This window comes from Exserohilum turcica (assembly GCF_000359705.1).
Source record: "Exserohilum turcica Et28A unplaced genomic scaffold SETTUscaffold_10, whole genome shotgun sequence".
Classification (NCBI taxonomy): Eukaryota; Fungi; Ascomycota; class Dothideomycetes; order Pleosporales; family Pleosporaceae; genus Exserohilum; species Exserohilum turcicum.
This window is the reverse complement of record NW_007359915.1, coordinates 1,921,040-1,934,680: the sequence shown is the minus strand read 5'-3', so window position 1 is coordinate 1,934,680 and position 13,641 is coordinate 1,921,040. Positions and strand designations below refer to the sequence as shown.

The 13,641-nt window shown below is 53.5% G+C and overlaps 3 protein-coding genes across 3 annotated transcripts; 2 read left to right on the top strand and 1 right to left on the bottom strand.

Annotated features, from left to right (window-relative positions):
* SETTUDRAFT_36641 (uncharacterized protein) lies at positions 1–6,390 on the top strand (the record flags this gene model as incomplete). The annotated part of the gene is made up of 1 exon (XM_008023141.1): positions 1–6,390. One exon carries the CDS (start codon positions 1–3, stop codon positions 6,388–6,390), a length of 6,390 nt encoding a protein of 2,129 aa, XP_008021332.1.
* A 796-nt stretch (positions 6,391–7,186) lies between these two features.
* Positions 7,187–9,386, top strand: SETTUDRAFT_25248 (uncharacterized protein; the record flags this gene model as incomplete). Its single annotated transcript, XM_008023061.1, has 6 exons — positions 7,187–7,255; positions 7,308–7,378; positions 7,437–8,020; positions 8,078–8,217; positions 8,276–8,758; positions 8,826–9,386. The coding sequence occupies 6 exons, from the start codon at positions 7,187–7,189 to the stop codon at positions 9,384–9,386; spliced, it is 1,908 nt and encodes a 635-aa protein (XP_008021252.1).
* Positions 9,387–9,675: 289 nt separating this feature from the next.
* SETTUDRAFT_36639 (uncharacterized protein) lies at positions 9,676–13,109 on the bottom strand (the record flags this gene model as incomplete). The annotated part of the gene is made up of 2 exons (XM_008023140.1): positions 9,676–9,701; positions 9,761–13,109. 2 exons carry the CDS (start codon positions 13,107–13,109, stop codon positions 9,676–9,678), a joined length of 3,375 nt encoding a protein of 1,124 aa, XP_008021331.1.
* Positions 13,110–13,641: the final 532 nt, after the last annotated feature.

Sequence of the window (13,641 nt, the reverse complement as noted above, 5' to 3'; positions counted from 1 at the left end):
ATGGCAGTTGAACTGATATCGCCAACAGGAGGAAAGCCAATTGTCGCAGCGTTCCTGAAGGCAAATTCTGTACTTCTCAATGGGAACACATCGGGTGAGGGCTCCCGGGTCCACGTTGTATTCCCAGCCCAAGTGGACGACGAACTCTCCCAACGGCTACCTAGAGAAATGGTGCCTGGGGTTTATTTTGCGCTGACAGACTTTCCATTATCCACCTCTGGAAAGATTGACAGAAAGCGACTACGCGAAATTGGAGGCTCGTTTTCGGCCCAGCAACTAGCCCAGTTGCGCACACAGGAAGACGAGGGCCCAAAACTACAACCAGAAACAGAACAGGAGAAAACATTGCAGCATCTCTGGGCCAAAGTACTAGGTATAGATGCTACTTCTATTGGGCTATACGATAGCTTCTTCCAGCTCGGCGGCGACTCGATTGCGGCTATGAAGCTTGTGAGCGAGGCGCGCAACGTTGATCTAAAGCTTTCCGTTCAAGACATTTTCCAGGCGCAGCGACTAGGTCAACTGGCCAATCGATTGGCCCACTCTTCCACTGCCAATGAGAGTGTAATCGCCAAAGTCGACCATCACGGACCTGTCGTTCAATCGTTCGCGCAACGCCGACTTTGGTTCTTGGAAGAATTGCATCCAGGGTTAGATTGGTATCTTATGCACCTTGCAGTGCGCATCAGAGGCCCACTCCAACTTCCTGCACTTCAAGCTGCGTTACAGGCAATAGAGCGCCGTCATGAAACGCTAAGGACAACTTTTTCCACCAGCAGTGGCGAAGGCCTGCAGGAAGTTCATCCTTTCTGTAGTGGAAAAGAACTCAATATCATTGACATCGGCTCACAGGATGACAAGGTTTTGCTCGAGGCCCTGGAACGGGAACAGAAGACACCATTCGACCTACGAACCGAGCCCGGATGGAGAGTATCTCTCTATCGAATCAAAGAACACTCTCATGTTCTTTCAATCATCATGCATCACATCGTCTCGGATGGCTGGTCAGTAGATGTTTTGAAGAGAGAATTGAGCCAACTGTATGCTGCCGCCATCCGCGGTGAAGACCCAAACTCTCACTTACCACCCTTACCCATTCAATACCGCGACTTCTCTGTCTGGCAGCGATTGCCAAACCAGGTTCAAGAGCACCAACGGCAGCTCGACTATTGGATCAACCAGTTAGACGCAAGCCGTCCAGCAGAGTTCCTCTACGATAAGCCCAGGCCAGCTACTCTGTCCGGTAAAGCTGGCACGCAGAAACTCAACATCAGCCACCAGCTCTATGAAAGGCTGCAAAATTTTGCCAGGGAACGTGGAGTGACTCTCTTTGTGGTCCTCCTCGCTGTTTTCAGGGCCGCACACTATCGCCTGACCAACCAGGATGACGCAAACATCGGAGTCCCGAATGCGAACCGAAGCCGCTGGGAAGTTGGAGATTTGATCGGATTTTTCGTCAATATCCAATGCATCCGAATCAAGATCCAGGATGAGACCTTTGAAGAGCTAGTGCGACAGGTCTACGCAACAGTAGTAGATTCGCTTGCCAACCAGGATGTACCTTTTGAGAGTATTGTCTCTGCATTGGAAGGAGACAGAGATCTTTCCCGCAACCCTCTGGCCCAAGTTGCATTCGCCGTTCACTCACAACAAGACATAGGCAATCTTGCCTTCGAGGGGGTCGAAACAGAAGCCATAGAAGGCTTAGCTACCTCGCGCTTCGACCTCGAATTCCATTTCTTCCAGGAACAAAACAGTCTGCAGGGCTACATTTACTTCTCAGAAGAGCTCTTTGCTCCCGAGACTATAAGTTCGCTAGCATCTGTCTTCATGAGCATCCTCGACAGCTGTCTCGACAAGCCAGAGATGCAGATCGCCGTGGCGCCACTCATGACAAGCCAAGCACACACTCAGCTCGACCAGATGGGGCTCCTCCGCATGAACCAAACAGAATATTCCCGAGATTCGAGCATTGTCGACGTTTTCCGCCAGCAAGTCGCCATGCAACCTTCCAGGATTGCTGTCAAGGATGCATTGACAGAGTTGACCTACGCCCAGCTAGACGCACAATCAGAAAAACTTGCAAAATTTCTAGCGATGAAGTCATTTGCTCCCGAGACGGCAATTGGTGTCCTGGCACATCGATGTTGCCAAGCAATTGTTGCTTTCATTGGTATTCTCAAGGCCGGGCTGGCTTATCTTCCATTCGATTCTAAAGCGCCTGAAGAGCGGATGGAATCCATCCTCTCGACCATTGAAGGACAAAAACTCGTCTTGGTCGGCCCAAATATCCGACTGCCTGCTGCTGAACTGGAGGATGTTGATTTTGCTCACATCGTCGACATCTTGGATGCAGACGAGAATGAGCAATTCACGAGGAGTGAGCTCAATCCTGCTCTCAAGCCTAGTGCTAATAGTCTCGCTTACATTCTATTTACTTCTGGCTCTACTGGTCAACCAAAGGGAGTTATGGTCGAACATCGTGGCTTAGTACGCCTGGCACAACATGATCAGATGGAGCATTTCAAATCGTCGGAAGCCACGGCTCACATGGCAAATCTTGCTTTCGATGGCTCTTCCTGGGAGATCTACACCTGTCTTTTGAACGGAGGAACTCTGGCTTGCATCGACGCTACAACCGTACTGGACCAGGATGCCCTCTTACGCGCCTTCAGAGAATTCAAAATCCGGATCGCTTTTATCACGCCCGCTCTGCTCAACTACATTCTCGCGGAATCTCCAGATACAGTCGGTCACTTGGACACCCTACTTGTAGCAGGAGACAGAGCCGACATAGCCGACTTTTTCACGGCACGCAACCTTGTGAGAAACAAGATCGTCGTCAATGCATACGGCCCTACTGAGAATTCTGTCATGAGCACATTATACATACTCTCTGAGGATGAGGGCTGTATCAATGGTGTGCCGATTGGACAATCTATCAGCAACTCGGGCGCATACGTGATGGATCCAGAACAGAACCTTGTGCCACTTGGTGTCGTCGGAGAGCTTGTTGTTACCGGAGATGGTGTTGCTAGAGGATACACTGATTCTAATCGCAATGTTGACCGTTTCGTAACTGTCACGATTGGGAACGAAACAATGCGAGCCTATCGTACTGGCGACTATGTCCGCCAGCGACCTATAGATGGACAAATGAAATTCTTTGGTCGAATCGATGGGCAAGTCAAGATCCGGGGCAACCGTGTTGAGCTAGGAGAAATCGAGACCATTCTTCGTGGGCACAACTTGGTGCGTGACGCGGTTGTGGTATCAGAACAACGACAAGAGAACGACCAGAAATTGTTTGGATATGTCACGCTCAAAGAAGGATCCGAAATACCAAGCGACCAAAACAGCGATGGTAACCAAATACAGCATGTGAACTCATGGGAAGACCGCTTCAATACGGAGATTTACGCCCCAATCACCAATGTTCAGTCTGAGACCATTGGGCAAGATTTCATCGGATGGACCTCAATGTACGATGGCAAAGATATCGACAAGACGGAAATGAAGGAGTGGCTGAACGAGACGATCCATACAATTCACGAAAAAGTCGGCGGGCAATTGAGAAACGTTCTTGAGATTGGATCAGGATCCGGCATGATGCTCTTCAATCTTGGAAATAGCTTAAAACACTATACCGGATTTGAGCCCTCAAGAAAGGCCGTCGACTTTGTTGTTGGAACAGCCAGGTCAATCCCATCACTCGCCAACAAAGTGGAGATGTACAAGGCTACAGCGGCAGATATCAGCAAAGTGAACCCGCCACCCCAGGCTAACCTGGTTATTCTAAACTCCGTGGTCCAGTACTTCCCCAGCCAAGAGTATCTTTTCAACGTGGTCCGAGACCTACTTCAAGTTGACGGGGTTGAGACATTGTTCTTTGGCGACATCCGTTCTCATGCCCTGCACCGGGAATTCTTTGCAGCCAGGGCGCTCTTTATGGCTGGTGAAAGGGCTAGTAAGGAGGATCTACGGCGTATGGTGGAGGATATGGAACAGATCGAACGCGAGCTACTGGTTGATCCTGGCTTCTTTACTTCACTAACACAGCGGCTTCCTGATCTGGTCCAGCATGTGGAGATTCAGCCCAAGAAAATGAAGGCGACGAACGAGTTGAGCTCTTACCGTTACACAGCAGTCGTTTACTCTCGAGCCTGGAGTCCGCCATGCGGAGGGCTTCGAACTATCGCTGACAATGAATGGATCGACTTCCAAGAGCAGGGCCTGGACCGTGATTCTCTCCAGGAGCGCATCAGTAATGTGCCAAGCACACGTCCTGTAGCCATAAGCAACATACCCTGCAGCAAGACCATCTTCGGAAAATGCCTTTTGGGCTCCCTGGACGACGAAAAAGCCAGAAAGCCGGCCCACACGGATTGGACCGCTCTGATTAACCAAGAAACCAAGCGGATACCAAGCCTTTCTGCCATTGATCTGGACGAGATGGCCAAGGCAGCGGGTTGCCATGTGCAGATCAGTTGGAACAGGCAATATTCACAGCAAGGTAGCATGGACGCGATATTCTATCCTCGGCAAATCAACGGTGATAGTAGCAAGGCAGGACTGATGTTTTCATTCCCAACCGATCATGCCGAACGGCCACGGCAGACCCTCAGCAACAAGCCAATGCGACAGCAACTCGTCAAAGAAGTCCAACAGCAGCTGGATGAGCTTGTCAAGCTGCAGTTGCCTTCATACATGGTGCCGCAATCGATTCAAGTTTTGGATAAACTTCCCATCAACCAGAACGGCAAGGTAGATCGGAAAGCTCTCATCCAGAGAACAAAAACGCAGACGGTAGTCAACCAAGAAGGGCTGCAACGAGAACTAAGCACTGCAGAGCTCAAAGTGCAGCAGATACTATCGCGAGTCCTTGGGATTGACGCTAGTCGAATTGGGTTAGAAGATAGCTTCTTTCAGCTAGGCGGAGACTCAATTGCGGCTATGAAGATAGTCGCCGCCGCGCGAGAGGAAGACATCCACCTCACTATTGCGAACATCTTCCAGCACCCTAAACTCGCCAACCTGGCTACAGTAGCTCAGTTCTCTCAACAAGAAGCTGAAGACAAGCCGATTCAACCGTTCTCTCTCCTCTCGCCAACCCAAAAGGACCATCTCCTCCAGGCTATACCTGCGGCAACCTCCAATGTGGATAGCGCCGACATTGTCGAGATCCTTCCGACGACATGGATGCAGAATCTCTTCATTTCCCGTGGTGTCAATATTCAACCTCTCGCTTTCAACTATTTCTTCCTCGATCTAGGGCCCCGTGTTGACGTCTCTCGCCTCCGAAGCAGCATCCCCGCCCTTGTCCAGCACTTCCCTATACTTCGAACCAAGTTTGTTTACGTGGATGGGGTATTATGGGGAACCGTTCTTCGCAAACCAGAAGTTCCTTTCACCGAGTTCCATCTGGATATCTCTCTCGACGAAGCAGCTGACACTGTCTGTCTGGAAGACAGTCGGACCACGGAGCCTCTGGAGTTGGCCACTGCTTTCATGCTGGTGCGAAGCGCCTCAAGCGAACACCGTCTGGTCTTCCGCATTACGCACGCTCAATACGATGGAGTTTGTTTCCCATCATTCATCAAAGCGCTGTTCGCCCTCTACTGTGGCAAGCCCCCGGAGCCTTCCCCTACACACTCGACTTATCTGGCCTGTATTCAGGGTAAGAAATCAGCTTCGGTCCTGCACTGGCGCAAGGTCCTCCAAGGTTCGCGGATAACAAAAGCTACTCCCTTGCTGGGTCCCAGTATCCGACGTGGCATCACTCCAATTGAAGTTCAGACAGAAAGCATTACCGCCAAGCCTCATGTCCCCACTGGTCTTACTCTGGCTTCAATCATCAGTGCGGCTTGGGCAAAGGTGCTCTCGCAAATCACCGGAGAAGAAGATGTAGTCTACGGATACATGGTAGCTGGCCGCAATGCTAATATCCCGACCATGAGCAAGATTGTCGGTCCTTGCCTCAACATCATTCCAGTCCGAGCACGGGTGCATGCAACAGCTACTTCAACCGAACTAGTGCGTTTGATTCAAGAACAGTACATCGCACTGGGTGAAGCAGACTCACTGGGCTTTGACGAGATAGTCCGCACGGCGACAGACTGGCCAGCCGATACGCACTACGACTCGGTGTTCCAGCACCAGAACCTGAACGAACACCCCGAGTTCGAGTTCGAAGACACCACCTCTCGCCTGCATTGGTTCCAGAATCCCGATTCAGTACCTTGTATCCTGACTGTGGTGTCCTACCCGCTCAAAGACGGGCTCAGGATTGTAGTCAGGGGTAACGAGCACATCATCACACCCGCGAGTGCAGAAATGATCAATCAGAGGCTCTGCGAGATGATTGGAAAGTTGTCTGCTTCGCTGCAGTAGGGAAACATGCGGAGAAAGACGACGAGGCGAGGATGATTACAATGCACTTGGTCGAACACTGAATAATTAGGAGTTGGCGCAAAACTTCCCGAGTTGTAGTTACTTGTTTCTTGTATTCATCAGCTTGATTACGGGGCGTACTTGGCGTACTAGGAATAGATTTAAGTACTGCACTGAGGATAGTCAGAACAGCACACGTAGCACATAATATTCAACCTTACTTACATTCAAAAAGAGACTTTATTAAAGACTTCCACCAGCCTAGCTGTCTAATGTCGTACACGTGACTACTCTTTACACGTGCAATCGACATGTCACAGCTGCATGCATTGGTGGCGTGCCGTGGATTCCGCTCCCAGAATGCTCTAGCGTGGACTGCTGAGTAGCCGACTAAGAAAAATGCTCGGCTTGCTAACACGAGGCCTGTGATTGGCGGGCCGTTGCAAAGCCGCGGTAACTTGCGCGAGTCATGCCAGGAACGTGTATGTGTATGTGTGTGTGTGTGTACAATTCCCCCCTCCCCCGGATTGTGGAGTACCCCGCGAATGTCGCGGTGCTGTGTTTCCAGTTCCATTTTGCGCTCTTGTGTCCGGCCGTGGGTACAGGCGGACTTATTTCCGATTATTGCTCTTGTCAGCATTTCCGTGTCTAAATACACTTTTTCTCGAGTACAGTAAAATGCACATGCCACTGTAGTCTGCGTGAGGGGGACAGCTGCACGCGTATATGTACAGCCGAGGAATCAGCTAGAGAGACGGGAGCGGGAGTATACATGAGCTAGTGGCTTCTGGAGCTTATGTCTACATCTCATGCGTTTGCCCCAAGCCTGATCCCGATGCTTCTTCCTCGCCTTCACAATGCGCGCGTTCGTGCGAGCTACCTGGCGACCGCGTTCACCATGTCTGTACCGCACGCAGCAACGGCGACGCCTTGCCTCCATCAACACACCTAGTGTCAAGGACCTGACAATTATTGACCACCACTACGAGTACGCGTCTGGTTCTCTCTCTCTCTCTCTCTCTCTACCGCAAAACTAACACGCACAGTGCGATTGTCGTGGGCGCCGGCGGCGCAGGCCTGCGTGCCGCCGTCGGGCTCACCGAAGCCGGGCTGAAAACCGCTTGTATATCCAAACTGTTTCCCACGCGCTCGCACACAGTCGCAGCTCAAGGCGGCATCAACGCGGCGCTGGGCAACATGACCGAGGACGACTGGCGCTGGCACATGTACGATACGGTCAAGGGCTCCGACTGGCTCGGCGACCAAGACGCAATCCACTACATGACGCGGGAAGCCGTGCCTGCAGTTGTCGAGCTGGAAAACTACGGCATGCCGTTTAGCCGCACGAGTAAAGGCACCATTTACCAGCGCGCGCTGGGTGGACAGAGCCTGAAGTACGGGAAAGGTGGACAGGCGTATCGGACTGCGTGTGCGGCGGACAGAACTGGACATGCAATGCTGCATACGCTTTACGGACAGAGTCTGAAAGAAGGGGTCCAGTTCTTCATTGAGTGGTTTGCTCTCGATTTGATGATGAGTGAGGGGCGGTGTGTGGGTGTTACGGCCATGAACATGGAGGATGGAACCTGTCATAGCATGTTTGCTAAGAACACTGTGCTGGCTACTGGGGGTATGTCTTCCTTGTCTTTTCTGCGAGTTGAGATTCAATGCATACTGACAAGCTAAGGCTACGGGCGAGCATACTTCAGCGCCACAAGCGCACACACAAGTACCGGCGACGGCAACGCCATGGTCTCGCGAGCAGGCCTCCCTCTCCAAGACATGGAATTCGTCCAGTTCCATCCGTCTGGCATCTACGGCGCAGGCGTACGTGACTCCACCGCTTTGATTCTCCCGTGCCTACTCCCTCACACCCTGAATCCAGGTTCTCATCACCGAGGGCGCCCGCGGCGAAGGCGGCTACCTCGTCAATGGCCAGGGCGAGCGCTTCATGGAGCGCTACGCGCCCACAGCCAAGGACCTCGCATCGCGGGACGTTGTGAGCCGCAGCATGAATCTGGAAATCATGCAGGGCCGAGGCTGCGGGCCGCAAAAAGACCACATTCACCTCCAGCTTTCCCATCTCCCGCGCGACGTCATTCTAGAGCGTCTGCCGGGCATCGCGGAAACAGCCGCCATCTTCGCGGGCATCGACATTACGCGCGAGCCCATCCCCGTGCTACCCACGGTGCACTACTGCATGGGCGGCATCCCGACAAATTACCACGGCCAAGTCCTCAATGTGGACCGCGAGACGGGCCTTGAAAACATGGTCCAAGGCCTCTATGCCGCAGGCGAAGCCGCCTGCGTAAGTGTGCACGGCGCCAACCGCCTGGGCGCAAACTCCCTCCTCGACATTGTCGTCTTCGTACGTATCTCCTGCTTACTCACCCTCCATCCACATACTAACACGAGTATACTTACTTACTGTACAGGGCCGAGCCGCAGCCCTCCACATCGCCGCACACAACGCCCCCGCATCACCTCACCACGCCAGCACACCCAGCATAGGTCTCACCTCCTTCACGCATCTGACGCAGCTCCTGGGTGCTTCCACAGGCAGCACGGCGACGGCAGCGCTGCGCTCAAAAATGCAGGTAGCAATGCAAACCAACACATCCGTTTTCCGCACCCACGCCTCGCTCGCCCAAGGCGTCGCAGAGCTACGCTCTCTCCACCACGCTTTCGCCACCGACCTGCGCGTGTCAGATGCCTCGCTCATCTGGAACTCGGATCTGATTGAGACGCTCGAGCTGCGGAATCTGCTGACGAATGCTGCGCAGACGGGCGCGGCGGCGCTGGCGCGTACAGAGAGTAGGGGTGCGCATGCGCGCGACGATTTCCCAGAGAGAGACGATGAAAGGTGGCTGAGGCATAGTGTTACGTGGCAGGGGGACTTGGGCGACGAGGTGCGTGTGGGGACGAGGGGCGTTGTCATGAGTACGTTGGATGAGGATGAGGTGGCGAGCGTGGCGCCGGTGAAGCGGTCGTATTGATGTGTTGAATATATAACCCGCAATCAGATGCGAATTTTCCGTTGTCATATCTTGATTTGATTTGATTCAATACATCAATGGAAAAAAAGGGGTGATTACAAAAAACCTTGAAACCCCAAGAAAGAAAGAAACAAATTCGCCAGCGCCATTGTCCCTAAGTATACAACATACTGATAATTCCTGCTTCTTAGAACTCTTACTCGTTCATTCATTCCATCCGTCATTCAGCCAGCCAGCCAGCCAGTTCATCAGTCAGTCCATCATTCCCATATCCACACACATTCACCCCCTAATCATCCCAGCACACCTTGAGCGCTACACAACGTCAGCAATCATGTCTCAATCAATAACAGCAGAGATCAAAACAAACTTACCACACGGAAACGGAAAATACATGTCCTGATTCTCCGTCAAATACGCATGATACAAGTACTTCTCCTCAACACCCTTGGCCTCCATCTTCTTGGCAACCTTGTGGATCTTGCCCTGGGGCCCGAGTGCAGGGCGGAGATTCTTGAGTCTGGCGATTTCGCGGACCATAGTCGTGAGGCTGGTGCGTGTCATGGGGAGACCGAGACACTCGTGAGGGCCGTGGCCGAGGTGGATGTATGAGTCTAGGGGGCGTGAGAGGTCGACTGAGTCTGGGTTGGGGAAGACGGTGGGATCGTGCGAGGCGGCGCGGAGATTGACAAAGACGGTGTCGTTTTTCTTGAGATTGAGCGGCGAGTCTGCGGTAGGGATCGAGATGTCGGTCGCGACGCGGCGGATGACGCCTGTTTCGCCGTTGAGACGGCCACCTTCCATGGTGTAGTGGACGAGTTTCTGGAAGGCTTCTTCGCTGTCTTGCTGGGCGAGCGCCTGGATGTCGGCCCAGTGCTGCTTGCCGTCGCCGAGAATGTAGTACTCTAGAATCTGCGAGAGGAGCTGGCCCTGGTTCGCCACCATGCCGCCTGCTGTGCCGAGAATGTGTCCCCAGACAAGCTGCTTGGGGTCCATGCCGCTTTCGAGGAGGCGCTTGATCATGTGGATTCCATAGTGCTTGAGGGTGCTTTCCTTGGGCCAGATGGCTTGCATAATGTTGGACAGGATGCCGCTCTTTGCAATGGCCTTGACGTTTGCTTCGACAAGGTTGCCGAGCACCTGCGTCGCCTTGCGGGCTTTGACATGCAGAGGGAACGAAGACGCGGGATCAGCGTCGAAGAAGATGAGAGCAAAGACCGAAGACATGATGAGGTAGAGCTCAGCCTCGGTGAAGACGCCGCGCGGCTGCTCATCCGTCTTCAGAGGCAGCATGAAGAGCTCTGAGCAAAAGTGCACGTGGGCGAGGTTGCCCACGTCGCGGACAATGTCGACTTGGTTGAAGTCGGCAATCTTTGCGCTCTTTTCCTTGAGCAGCTCGCGCGTCTTCAGAGTGTAGTAGTGGCGCACGTCCTTTTCCCAGTCGGAAACGTACAATGCCTTGCCGACCATCTTGCGAGAAGCAGTGTTCTTGGGCCCGTCGCCGGCAAGCATGAAGTCGGCGGCTGCAGGACCCATGATGTATTCCATAGCCTGGCCCCAGACCACTTTGAACGTGGCCTGATCCTCCATAATCTGCGTCGCGAGCTTGTACTCCTTGATAAACTGGGGATGGGGTGTAGCCACCGGCTTGGAAAAGTCGTAGAGATGGTCCTTCTTGAGGTCTTTGAGCGCCGTCTGCATGGCGGACGGAATCGTGAGCGGGTAGTGCACATAGACGCTGTTGTACTTGAAGTGTTGTGGGAAGGCGCGCAGGAAGAGCTTGTAGAATACGCATCCGTTGTCAATGCCGGTGTCGCTATCAGCGAGACGGTAACCCCAGTTGGTCAAGGTACGTGGGTTGTAGTCGTGCGTGTAGAACCGGTCACCGCGGACCAGTGCCACGGCATCCGACAGCACGGCACGAGAAACCGTGTATGGAGGGCAAAGACCCGATCCAGGCGCCATGGGCTTCTTGGCGTCTTCGACCACGATACCAGGGTAGATTTCCACCTTGTCGGGGTGGTCGTAGAGGTGCTTGAGCTGCTCCTGGGCATACTTGTCCGAGGTGATGTCTTCAAACGTGTTGTGCGGTTCGAGCTTAAAGTACTTTCTGAACTCGTTGAGGGAGCCCAGGTTCCATGAGCGTGCCTGCTCGATACCCAGGACTTCAATAGCGCGGAACACGGCTGGAACTCTGTTGGGTCCAAAAGAGTTGGCACAGTCTTCGATGCTCGACGTCAAAATGTCGACAAGACCCTGGTCAGGCAACGTGCCATCCTCTTTGCGCTCGAGGCCGGCGAATTTACGCTTCGACGGATCACGGTCCGTCTGCTTGTATACGTCGTTCAGGCGCCCCAAGAACTCGTACTTACCAACGCTCTTTGGGTCGCGGTCTGGGCCAAACAGGCCATCCCACATCTCCTGCGTCCACTTTTCATCACGGTCAGAGACTGTAGAGTGCCATCGGTAGACGAGGTTGAACTCGGCCGAAACCTGGTTTCCGACGCCCATCGGCAGGTTTGGAATGTCGGCGCGCGGATTCAGTTGCCAGTTGCTGTCGGTGCGATTGAGGTCCAGGATTGTGCGGACATAATCGAGCAAGATAATGTTGACGTATAGACCGCAGGTGATGAGACGGCCAGTCTGGAAGAGGTCGTTGTCGTACTTTTTCCACGCAGCATCATACTTTTCCTTGCTCTTCTTGTCGACTTCTACGTCGCCCGTCGACTTGGGCGCTTCAGTCGAGGGCTTGGTAAAGCGGCCCTGTTCGTTGATAGCAGCTAGGTTCTCGACCGTGTAGTTGTGGAAACGGTTGAACATGATGAGCAACGCGCCCACGCCAGGGGGGAAGAACAGCAGCCTCGACTCGGAAAAGCAGTCAGGCTTGATCTTTCCATCCTTTCCGGTCCTCATTATGTCCTGCTCGGCCTGGTTGCTGCCGTACAATGGAGAGAGATCGAGATAAGACGAAGTCATTGAGATGGAGTAATCCTCATGGCTCGTGCGAAAACAGTCATGGATGATGATGGACGCCAGATAAAACAGCATACTCGAGATTCGGTTTGGATGCAGCTCTGCATGCTTCCTCGTCATAAGACTGTCAAAGACGACGCCCGCGTCCGGGCGAGCAGGCGTCTGCATAGTCGATGGCTTTACTGTCCTCGCGTACGGGGTGCCGGCGGCTCCGACCTGCGGCTCCGTCAGGCTGTTGTAAGACCCATCGGCAGACCGGTACTGGTACTTTGAACCGAGATATGATTGCGGGGGGTGCTGCAGGTCATTCCACAGCTGTTCGAGAAAAGCACCCGTGACTTTTTCTCGTGTCTGTGAGCCATCCGGCAGCGCGGCAGCGGTTCGAATCAGGCCTTCCATCAGATACGTCTTGTCGTCAGTGTAGCTGCCGAGCATCTTGTCCTTTTGGATTTCGACCAGAGACTTGATGTTTGAAATGTTGAGATACGTCATGTCCCGCAGGCCGCCTTCGATTTCCTTGATGATGGACGCCTTTTCCTCTGGGGCAATCTTGGAGCCATCGCCCGTCTGGTCGGGGACTGGGGCTCTGACGGCCCCGATCAGCGAGGCAGCAGCGCTGAACGGAGCACCAATCGTGTTGCGCAGGTTACTGAGCTCAGACGGGTCATCGGGTTTGGGGGGCTCCATGCCTTTGCGGGTATCGACGTGGGCATCCCAAACCGCCTTGGCGTCTCCAGTGGCGTCAGACATGGCGCTGGGATGGTTAGAATCAACGTCGATGATGTGGGGAGGTAGTTTGTTGGAGTCGTGATAAGTAGGTGGCGTGGTGCAAGATAGCGGCACCCCACCGAGACGACGAGTAGTAGCCCCACGAAAGGAGAAACAGCAAGAGGGAGTTGAGTGGGAGGGTTGAAGAGCTTACCTCTCTCAGGTATATAACAATAAAAGCCGTCGGCTATCCGTGACTGCTGCAGGCGCTGGCTTCCGGCAGCGCCTTCTGGTTACTGTGGTACCTCTGCGTGTGTGTGTGTGTGTGTGGAGAAAGGCGGCTGGCAAGAGGGATGGATGGGGCGGAAGCAAGAGCAAGAGTGGTGTGGTGTAGCTGGGGCGAGGAAGACTGGAGAAGCAAGTATGCACTGCGCAATGTATGTAATGCAGGTGTGTAGTAGTGGGCGTACACGTCGCAAAAAAGAAAGGGCGACGAGGGGTATCCGGTGTGCTGTCTCTGTGTGTGTCCGTCTACTTACTTACTCCAGAGCAAAGGTCCAAACAAAAAGGCGCT